The 11,879-nt window shown below is 49.3% G+C and overlaps 1 protein-coding gene across 1 annotated transcript in view; it reads left to right on the forward strand.

Annotated features, from left to right (window-relative positions):
• The first annotated feature begins 1,064 nt into the window (after positions 1-1,064).
• Positions 1,065-11,879, forward strand: part of LOC123993826 (leucine-rich repeat extensin-like protein 5) — a 52,716-nt gene continuing 41,901 nt past the window's right edge. The window contains exons 1-3 of the mRNA XM_046296295.1: positions 1,065-1,164; positions 8,317-9,406; positions 9,678-10,234. Coding sequence (XP_046152251.1) covers positions 1,065-1,164; positions 8,317-9,406; positions 9,678-10,234 — 1,747 coding nt within the window. The remainder of the gene's footprint in view (positions 1,165-8,316; positions 9,407-9,677; positions 10,235-11,879) is intronic.

Raw genomic sequence — 11,879 nt, forward strand, 5'->3', positions numbered from 1 at the left:
CTCTACAAGGTGTGGAAAGCATTCCACAGGGATGCTGGCCCATGCTGACTCAGGTTGACCCCCATGTTGACTCCACTGCTTCCCACTGGGAGGCTGGCCCATGTTGACTCAGTTGACCCCATGTTGACTCCACTGCTTCCCACAGTTGTGTGAAGGAGGCTGGATGTCCTTTGGGTGGTGAACCATTCTTGATACACGGAAACTGTTGAGTGTGAAAACCAGCAGCGTTGCAGTTCTTGACACAAACCGCACCTACTACCATACCCTGTTTAAATGCACTTAAATATTTGGTCTTGCCCGCTCTCACCCTCTGAATGGCATATTTACACAATCCATGTCTCAATTGTCTCAAGGCATAAAAACATCTTCTAACCTTGAATGCCATGAATCTACACTGATTGAAGTGGATTTAACAAGTGACATCAATAAGGATCGTATATTTCCCCTGGATTCACCTGGTCAGTCTGTCATGGAAACATCCTCCATTTAGTCTCCCCTGTCCTCCCCTCCCTCCTCCTTCCTCCTTCTTCCTCCTCCTCCTCCCTCCCTCCTCCTCCTCCTCCTCCTCCTCCTCCTCCTCCTCCTCCTCCTCCTCCTCCTCCTCCTCCTCCTCCTCCTCCTCCTCCTCCTCCTTCCTCCCTCCTCCTCCTCCTTCTTCCTCCTCCTCCTCCTCCACCTTCTCCTTCCTCCTCCTCCTCCTCCTCCTCCTCCCTCCTCCCTCCTCCTCCTTCCTCCTCCTCCACCTTCTCCTCCTCCTTCCTCCTCCTCCTTCTCCTCCCTCCTCCTCCTCCTCCCTCCTCCTCCACCTTCTCCTCCTCCTCCTCCCTCCTCCTCCCTCCTCCTCCTCCTCTCCTCCTCCTCCCTCCTCCTCCACCTTCTCCTCCTCCTCCTCCCTCCTCCTCCTCCTCCTCCTCCTCCCCTCCTCCTCCTCCTCCTCCTCCTACCCAAACCAGTTATTTCACCACATCAGCATAGCTCTGTATAATCAGATCTGGAACAGAACAGAAAGTAACAACAGTCAGTCCCTTATAACAAATCAAGGCCAACGTCGCTATTTTTCAATCATGCCAATCCCTGTCACTCGTTGTCATGCCAAACACATTTTTTGCTCCTCGGGCTCGCGCGTGGAGGGCCTTCTGGGCTATACTTCAGCCTTGTCTCAGGGTAGGTTGGTGGTCTGTTGGATATCCTCTATTGTTGGGGGCTTTGCTTTTCGCATATGTTGGTTGGGGTTATATCCTGCCTGTTTGGCCCTGTCCGGGGTACGTTGACGCGGCCACAGTGTCCCCTGACCCACCCCCTGTCTCAGTCTTTATGCTGCTATAGTCTATGTGCCAGGGGGCTAGGGTCAGTCTGTTATATCTGGTGTATTTCTCCTGTCTTATCCGGTGTCCTGTGTGAATTTAAGTATGCTCCCATTTCTCCCTCTCCTGGAGCCCTAGGATCTTGCCTCAGGACTACCAGGCCTGATGACTCCTGGCTGTTCCCAGTCCACCTGGTCGTGCTGCTGCTCCAGTTTCAACTGTTCTGCCTGCGGCTAGAACCCTGACCTGTTCACCGGACGTGCTACCTGTCCCAGATCTGCTGTTTTCGACTCTCTTTCTACCGCACCTGCTGTCTCTAACTCTGATTGATCGGCTATGAAAAGCCAACTGACATTTACCTGAGGTGCTGACCTGTTGCACCTCGACAACCACTGTGATTATTTGACCCTGCTGGTCATCTATGAACGTTTAAACATCTTGTAAGTCGCTCTGATAAGAGAGCGCCTGCTAAATGACTTAAATGTAAATGTAAATGTAAGAACAATCTGTCCTTAAATGGCCACGTACTGTTATAGTCTCCACCCGCACAGCCAGAAGAGGACTGGCCACTCCTCAGAGGAATTTAAATACATTTGATTGACAATGACAGTATTGAGTTGAAAAGAGCCCAATCATATCTGTGTCCAAAACTAGGGCCAACATGTCTGCCACACGGGTGTTTTCCAGACCAAGGAAGAATTACCTGGTCAGCGAAAACTAGGGGCTGGAGTTAAAGCACAATTATCACCACAGTCCTCCCCACAGTCCTTCCCACAGTCCTCACCACAGGCCTCTCCACAGTCCTCTCCACAGTCCTCCCACAGTCCTCACCACAGGCCTCCCACAGTCCTCCACAGTCCCTCTCCACAGTCCTTCCCACAGTCCTCCCACAGTCCTCTCCACAGTCCTCCCACAGCCCTCTCCACAGTCCTTCCCACAGTCCCTTCCACAGTCCTCTCCACAGTCCTCACCACAGTCCTCCCACAGTCCTTCCCACAGTCCTCACCACAGTCCCTCTCCACAGTCCTTCCCACAGTCCTTCCACAGTCCTTTCCACAGTCCTCTCCACAGTCCTTTTCCCACAGTCCTCTCCCACAGTCCTCTCCACAGTCCTTCCTACAGTCCTTCACAGTCCTCTCCACAGGCCTCTCCACAGTCCTCCCACAGGCCTCTCACAGTCCTCCCCACAGTCCTCTCCACAGTCCTCACCACAGTCCTCCCACAGTCCTCACCACAGTCCTCCCACAGTCCCTCCCATAGTCCTTCTTCCACAGTCCTACAGGCCTCCCACAGTCTCCACACAGTCCTCTCCCCCACAGTCCTCACCAGGCCTCACCTACAGTCCTCACCATGCAAGCAGAAAGATGTAGCCTTTTATGGACATGGTCATTGGCTTGTTGACATTGGTAGTCATTATTTCTGGACATACTATACTGTGCAACTGTGAAATTACAACATCCCTGATAAAGACAAAGTGAAAGTATGAGTGAACAACTTCAAATCATGTCTGAACAAAGTTCTTCATTTACTGAAATACCCAGATAGGAGGCTGGTCATGGAGAGAGTGTGTGTGTTCTGGGGAGGAACGCACCTTAAGTCAGATATGGCTGAAGGGTCTGATAGCAGATAACAACATCTGACACTTGGTAATTAACAGAGAGAGAGAGAGAGAGAGGGGTATGGAGAGAGACAGGAGAGATAGGGAGGAGAGAGAGAGAGAGAGAGAGAGAGAGAGAGAGAGAGAGAGAGAGAGAGAGAGAGAGAGAGAGAGAGAGAGAGACAGACAGAGACAGAGACAGAGAGGGGAGAGAGAGAGAGAGAGAGAGAGAGAGAGAGAGACAGAGAGGGGAGAGAGAGATTGAGAGAGGGCGATGAGGAGTGGGAGAGAAAGAACAAGAGAGAGAGAGAGAGGGAGAGAATGATAGAGAGGGAGAGAGGGAGAGAATGAGAGAGAGGGAGAGAATGAGAGAGAGGGAGAGAGAGAGAGGGGGAGATGAGGAGTGGGAGAGAAAGAACAAGAGAGAGAGAGAGAGAGAGAGAGAGAGAGGGAGAGAGAGGGAGGGAGAGAGAGAGGGAGAGAGAGAGAGAGAGAGAGAGAGAGAGAGAGAGAGAGAGAGAGAGAGAGAGAGAGAGAGAGAGAGAGAGAGAGAGAGAGAGAGAGAGAATGGGAGATGGAGGCCGACATGTCTTTCCACTGAATCCCCGGAGTGAGATAAAAACTAGAGAATTCTCTGTTTACTTTTAAAGGAGTCAAGGGGTGTCACGAGTCAAGGGCTCCCAGCCTGTTATCAGTGTGTGTGTGTGTGTGTGTGTGTGTGTGTGTGTGTGTGTGTGTGTGTGTGTGTGTGTGTGTGTGTGTGTGTGTGCGTGCGTGCGTGCGTGCGTGCGTGCGTGTGGGTGTGTGTGTGTACGAGCGAGCGTGTGGTTGGGACAACACACAGAGAGGACGACAACATGTGAGTAATTAAAGGCATGCAACAGTGAGGTGTTGGGTTGACTGACAGTGACTTATACAGTGAGGTGTTGGGTTGACTGACAGTGACTTATACAGTGAGGTGTTGGGTTGACTGACAGTGACTTATACAGTGAGGTGTTGGGTTGACTGACAGTGACTTATACAGTGAGGTGTTGGGTTGACTGACTAACTTATACAGTGAGGTGTTGGGCTGACTGACAGGACTTATACAGTGAGGTGTTGGGTTGACTGACAGTGACTTTTACAGTGAGGTGTTGGGTTGACTGAGACAGTGACTCTATACAGTGAGGTGTTGGGTTGACTGACTAACTTATACAGTGAGGTGTTGGGTTGACTGACAGTGACTTATACAGTGAGGTGTTGGGTTGACTGGACAGTGACTTATACAGTGAGGTGCTGGGTTGACTGACAGTGACTTATACAGTGAGGTGTTGGGTTGACTGACAGTGACTTATACAGTGAGGTGTTGGGTTGACTGACAGGGACTTATACAGTGAGGTGTTGGGTTGACTGACAGTGACTTATACAGTGAGGTGTTGGGTTGACTGACAGTAACTTATACAGTGAGGTGTTGGGTTGACTGAAAGTGACTTATACAGTGAGGTGTTGGGTTGACTGACAGTGACTTATACAGTGAGGTGTTGGGTTGACTGACAGTGACTTATACAGTGAGGTGTTCGGTTGACTGACTAACTTATACAGTGAGGTGTTGGGTTGACTGACAGTGACTTATACAGTGAGGTGTTGGGTTGACTGACTAACTTATACAGTGAGGTGTTGGGTTGACTGACAGGGACTTATACAGTGAGGTGTTGGGTTGACTGACAGTGACTTTACAGTGAGGTGTTGGGTTGACTGACAGTGACTTATACAGTGAGGTGTTGGGTTGACTGGACTAACTTATACAGTGAGGTGTTGGGTTGACTGACAGTGACTTATACAGAGGTGTTGGGTTGACTGACAGTGACTTATACAGTGAGGTGTTGGGCTGACTGGACAGTGACTTATACAGTGAGGGTGTTGGGTTGACTGACAGTGACTTATACAGTGAGGTGTTGGGTTGACTGACAGGACTTATACAGTGAGGTGTTGGGTTGACTGACAGTGACTTATACAGTGAGGTGTTGGGTTGACTGGACAGTAACTTATACAGTGAGGTGTTGGGTTGACTGAAAGTGACTTATACAGTGAGGTGTTGGGTTGACTGACAGTGACTTATACAGTGAGGTGTTGGGTTGACTGACAGTGACTTATACAGTGAGGTGTTCGGTTGACTGACTAACTTATACAGTGAGGTGTTGGGTTGACTGACAGTGACTTATACAGTGAGGTGTTGGGTTGACTGACTAACTTATACAGTGAGGTGTTGGGTTGACTGACAGGACTTATACAGTGAGGTGCTGGGTTAATTGACAGTGACTTATACAGTGAGGTGTTGGGTTTGACTGACTAACTTATACAGTGAGGTGTTGGGTTGACTGACAGGGACTTATACAGTGAGGTGTTGGGTTGACTGACAGTGACTTATACAGTGAGGTGTTGGGTTGACTGACAGTAACTTATACAGTGAGGTGTTGGGTGACTGACAGTAACTTATACAGTGAGGTGTTGGGTTGACTGACAGTGACTTATACAGTGAGGTGCTGGGTTGACTGACAGGACTTATACAGTGAGGTGTTGGGTTGACTGACAGTGACTAAGTACAGTGAGGTGTTGGGTTGACTGACTAACTTATACAGTGAGGTGTTGGGTTGACTGACTAACTTATACAGTGAGGTGTTGGGTTGACTGACAGTGACTTATACAGTGAGGTGTTGAGTTGACTGACAGGGACTTATACAGTGAGGTGTTGGGTTGACTGACTAACTTATACAGTGAGGTGTTGGGTTGACTGACTAACTTATACAGTGAGGTGTTGGGTTGACTGACAGTGACTTATACAGTGAGGTGTTGGGTTGACTGACTAACTTATACAGTGAGGTGTTGGGTTGACTGACTAACTTATACAGTGAGGTGTTGGGTTGACTGGACTAACTTATACAGTGAGGTGTTGAGTTGACTGGACAGTGACTTATACAGTGAGGTGTTGGGTTGACTGACTAACTTATACAGTGAGGTGTTGAGTTGACTGACAGTGACTTATACAGTGAGGTGTTGGGTTGACTGACAGTGACTTATACACTGAGATGTTGGGTTGACTGACAGTGACTTATACAGTGAGGTGTTGGGTTGACTGACAGCGACTTATACAGTGAGATGTTGGGTTGACTGACAGTGACTTATACAGTGAGGTGTTGGGTTGACTGACAGTGACTTATACAGTGAGGTGTTGGGTTGACTGACAGTGACTTATACAGTGAGGTGTGTGGGGTTGACTGACAGTGACTTATACAGTGAGGTGTTGGGTTGACTGACAGTGACTTATACAGTGAGGTGTTGGGTTGACTGACTAACTTATACAGTGAGGTGTTGGGTTGACTGACAGGGACTTATACAGTGAGGTGTTGGGTTGACTGACAGTGACTTATACAGTGAGGTGTTGGGTTGACTGACAGTAACTTATACAGTGAGGTGTTGGGTTGACTGGACAGTAACTTATACAGTGAGGTGTTGGGTTGACTGACAGTGACTTATACAGTGAGGTGTTGGGTTGACTGGACAGGGGACTTATACAGTGAGGTGTTGGGTTGACTGACAGTGACTTATACAGTGAGGTGTTGGGTTGACTGACTCACTTATACAGTGAGGTGTTGGGTTGACTGACTAACTTATACAGTGAGGTGTTGGGTTGACTGGACAGTGACTTATACAGTGAGGTGTTGAGTTGACTGACAGGGACTTATACAGTGAGGTGTTGGGTTGACTGGACTAACTTATACAGTGAGGTGTTGGGTTGACTGACTAACTTATACAGTGAGGTGTTGGGTTGACTGGACAGTGACTTATACAGTGAGGTGTTGGGTTGACTGACTAACTTATACAGTGAGGTGTTGGGTTGACTGACTAACTTATACAGTGAGGTGTTGGGTTGACTGACTAACTTATACAGTGAGGTGTTGAGTTGACTGACAGTGACTTATACAGTGAGGTGTTGGGTTGACTGACTAACTTATACAGTGAGGTGTTGAGTTGACTGACAGTGACTTATACAGTGAGGTGTTGGGTTGACTGACAGTGACTTATACAGTGAGATGTTGGGTTGACTGACAGTGACTTATACAGTGAGGTGTTGGGTTGACTGACAGTGACTTATACAGCGTCCAACATGGCACCCTATTCCCTACATAGTGCACTACTCTTTTTTTAAAACCAGGGCCCATAGGGGCTGTCTAAAGTAGTGTACTATGAAGGAATAGGGTCTAAAGTAGTGCACTATGAAGGAATAGGGTGTCATTTGAGACAGACACTTATACTCTGACATGTAAACTCTCCTTACTCACTCTAAACTGATACCGTTATGATTCCTGACATCCCTTGACTCTGCTTCCTCTAGGTTTCTTCCTAGGTTCTGGCATTTCTAGGGAGTTTTTCCTAGGTTCTGGCATTTCTAGGGAGTTTTTCCTAGGTTCTGGCCTTCTAGGAGTTTTTCCTAGGTTCTGGCCTTCTAGGAGTTTTTCCTAGGTTCTGCATTTCTAGGGAGTTTTTCCTAGGTTCTGGCATTTCTAGGAGTTTTTCCTAGGTTCTGGGCCTTTCTAGGAGTTTTTCCTAGCCACCGTGCTTCTACACCTGCATTGCTTGCTGTCAGGGGTGTTTTAGGCTGGGTTTCTGTACAGCACTTTGAGATATCAGCTGATGTAAGAAGGGCTATATAAATACATTTGATTTGATAAATCCACAGGAAAGTATTGTCTGTCTGTTCCTGTAGAAATTCTGGTAGTATTCCCATTGTTTCCATATTTATTTATTTGAATTCATTTCTTTTCCTGAACGGGTAGAATGTTGTGTTTGTTTGCTGACTGTATTTGCCTAGTCAGGGCTACAAGACTAACTGAAATTAAAATGAAATTATTCTATGAGATCAAAAGCCCCACCATACTACTGTGTGTTCTAGACTTCCAGAGAATAAGGTGAGGTTTCCAGCCCTCCCTGTCAGTGTGTCATGATAAGTAACGTGTTGGTTCTGGTTGGTAGCATACTGTAAGGATTACCCTGTAAGAGATGATCCTGTGTGGGAACACTCCCTATCCTGGGAAAGTCCTAATCAGAGCAATAATGAAACGAATAACTAGCCTGTCCTGTTGGTACTGTAATGGAAAGCAGCATGTGCAGACTGGGTCTCAGTTCTAATAGCCCCAACAGCCCCAATAGTCCTGGGCCTCACCCCAACAGATCAAACCCTGGGCCTCAGTTCTAACAGTCCCAATAGTCCTGGGCCTCACCCCAACAGATCAAACCCTGGGCCTCAGTTCTAACAGCCCCAACAGTCCTGGGCCTCACCCCTAACAGTTCAAACTCCTGGGCCTCAGTTCTTAACAGCCCCACAGTCCTGGGCCTCAGTTCTAACAACTCTAACAGTCCTGGGCCTCACCCCAACAGATCAAACCCTGGGCCTCAGTTCCAACAGCCCCAACAGTTCTAACGCTGGGCCTCAGTTCCCACAGTTCCTACCCTGGCTCTCAGGTCCAGCCCCGGGACACAGCTCCAGCCCCGGACTCAGCTCCAGCCCCGGGGACTCCCATCTCCAGCCCCGGGACTCAGCTCCAGCCCAGGACTCCAGCCTCCCAGCCCAGGACTCAGCCCAGCCCAGGGACTCAGCCCAACCCCAAGACTCAGCTCCTGCCCCAGGACTCAGCTCCAGCCCCAGGACTCAGCTCCAGCCCCAGGACTCAGCTCCAGCCCCAGGACTCAGCTTCAGCCAAGGGACTGGGCCTAACCCTGGTCCTAAGCTCCAATCCCGGTCCCAGCTCCAACCCCGGGACTCAGCTCCAAGCCCGGGACTCAGCTACAACCCCGGGCCTCAGTTCCCACAGTTCCAACCCTGGGCCTCAGCTCCAACCCCAAGACTCAGCTCCTGCCCCAGGACTCAGCTCCAGCCCCAGGACTCAGCTCCAGCCCCAGGACTCAGCTCCAGCCCCAGGACTCAGCTCCAGCCCCAGGACTCAGCTCCAGCCAAGGGACTGGGCCTAACCCTGGTCCTAAGCTCCAATCCCGGTCCCAGCTCCAACCCCAGGACTCAGCTCCAACCCCGGGACTCAGCTCCAAACCCGGGACTCAGCTACAACCCCGGGCCTCAGTTCCCACAGTTCCAACCCTGGGCCTCAGCTCCAACCCTGGGACCTCAGTTCCAACCCTGGGCCTCAGTTCCAACTCCTTGGCCTCAGCTCCAACCCCCGGCCTCAGTCCCAACCCCAGTTCTCAGTTCCAAAAGTCCCAAACTCCGGGCCTCAGTTCAAACCCTGGGCCTCATATTCAACCCCGGGGACTCAGTTCCAAACCCGAGCCTCAATTTTAACCTGGGACTCAGTTCCTACAGTTCCAACCCTGGGCCTCAGTTCCAATCCCGGTCCCAGTTTCAACCCTGGGCCTCAGTCCGAACTCCGGGCCTCAGTTCCAACTCTGGGCCTCAGCTCCAACCCCGGGCCTCGGTTCCCACAGTTCCAACCCTATGCCTCAGCTCCAAGCCTGGGCCTCAACTCCAACCCTGAGCCTCAGTTACAACCCCAGTTCTCAGTTCCAACAGTCCCAAACCCAGTTCTCAGTTCCAAAAGTCCCAAACCCGGGCCTCAGTTACAACCCTGGTTCTCATTTCTAACCCCGGGACTCAGTTCCAAACCCGACTCTCAATTCCAACCCTGGGACTCAGTTCCAACCCTGGGCTCAGTTCCAACCCTGGGCCTCAGTTCCAACCCTGGGCCTCAGTTCAAAACCTGAGCCTCAATTCCAACTCTGGGACTCAGCTCCATCAGCTCCAACCCCAGGACTCAGCTCCAACCCCGGGACTCAGCTCCAAGCCCGCGGCTCAGCTACAACCCCGGGCCTCAGTTCCCACAGTTCCAACCCTGGGCCTCAACTCCAACCCTGGGCCTCAGTTCCAACCCTGGGCCTCAGTTCCAACCCTGGGCCTCAGCTCCAACCCCGGGCCTCAGTCCCAACCCCAGTTCTCAGTTCCAAAAGTTCCAAACCCGAGCCTTAATTTTAACCTTGGGCCTCAGTTCAGTTCCAACCCTTGGCCTCAGTTCCAATCCCGGTCCCAGTTTCAACCCTGGGCCTCAGTTCAATCCCAGTCCCAGTTTCAACCCTGGGCCTCAGTCCGAACTCCGGGCCTCAGCTCCAACTCCTGGGCCTCAGTTCCCCACAGTTACAACCCTGGGCCTCAGTTCCAACCTGGGCCTCAATTCTAACTCCTGGGCCTCAGTTCCAACCCTGGGCCTCAGTTCCAACCCCGGGTCTCAGTTCCCACACTCTCCCTCAGGGCTCTGTTACTCCTCCCCAAAGTGTTACCTCACACTCAGAGGTGAAAGGGTCACACTCCACAGAATGACTGCCCAACATTCCTGCAGTTTAAAGTGTTTAACTGTTTTGTCTCTGTTTATGGACTGCTCAGACATGGCAGGAGTAGTTTAATGAACAAAACATTTGACATCAGAGAAACATTCCAACAACAGCTGGGTCCACGCTGATGAAATCAGACAACATCCCAACAACAGCTGGGTCCACGCTGATAAAAATCAGACAACATCCCAACAACAGCTGGGTCCACGCCTGATGAAACTGTGACAACATCCCAACAACAGCTGGGTCCACGCTGATAAAATCAGACAACATCCCAACAACAGCTGGGTCCACGCTGATAAAATCAGACAACATCCCAACAACAGCTGGGTCCACGCTGATAAAATCAGACAACATCCCAACAACAGCTGGGTCCACGCTGATAAAATCAGACAACATCCCAACAACAGCTGGGTCCACGCTGATAAAATCAGACAACATCCCAACAACAGCTGGGTCCACGCGGATAAAATCAGACAACATCCCAACAACAGCTGGGTCCATAAAACATGAAGGTTTGATTGAGAGCCACAGTTGCCATATTTTTTCATATTGCATGCTTACAAAGAGTAGTGTGTGTGTGTGTGTGTGTGTGTGTGTGTGTGTGTGTGTGTGTGTGTGTGCGTGCGTGCGTGCATTAGGCGGGACAACAATATATATTCTTCCTGAGTATGGCCATCACTTACATTTATTTATTTTATTTTAGCAGGTCTCCCGTACTTACATTTATTTATTTTATTTTAGCAGGACTCCCGTACTTACATTTATTTATTTTATTTTAGCAGGACTCCCGTACTTACATTTATTTATTTTATTTTAGCAGGACTCCCGTATTTGGCCATCACTGACGCTCCATTGGTGGTGCTGCATACGATGTAGTCCACCATGTTGATCAGGTTGTAGCTACTCTCCACTAACTGTTTACCCCTTTCTGATGGCACGCTACCATGGCTACAGCATATATATTTTAATGAGCATGGCCTTATTTCTATTACAGCATATTGGATGACTGTCATTCATATTCCATTCACCCAGTTCAATGTAACAGTGATAGGTTTAGGTTACTGTCATTCATATTCACCCAGTTCAATGTAACAGTGACAGGTTTAGGTTACTGTCATTCATATTCACCCAGTTCAATGTAACAGTGACAGGTTTAGGTTACTGTCATTCACCCAGTTCAATGTAACAGTGATAGGTTTAGGTTACTGTCATTCATATTCACCCAGTTCAATGTAACAGTGACAGGTTTAGGTTACTGTCATTCATATTCACCCAGTTCAATGTAACAGTGACAGGTTTAGGTTACTGTCATTCATATTCACCCAGTTCAATGTAACAGTGACAGGTTTAGGATACTGTCATTCATATTCACCCAGTTCAATGTAACAGTGACAGGTTTAGGATACTGTCATTCATATTCACCCAGTTCAATGTAACAGTGACAGGTTTAGGTTACTGTCATTCATATTCACCCAGTTCAATGTAACAGTGATAGGTTTAGGTTACTGTCATTCATATTCACCCAGTTCAATGTAACAGTGACAGGTTTAGGATACTGTCATTCATATTCACCCAGTTCAATGTAACAGTGACAGGTTTAGGTT

The sequence above is a fragment of the Oncorhynchus gorbuscha genome, linkage group LG13 (genome assembly GCF_021184085.1).
Source record: "Oncorhynchus gorbuscha isolate QuinsamMale2020 ecotype Even-year linkage group LG13, OgorEven_v1.0, whole genome shotgun sequence".
Lineage (NCBI taxonomy): Eukaryota > Metazoa > Chordata > Actinopteri > Salmoniformes > Salmonidae > Oncorhynchus > Oncorhynchus gorbuscha.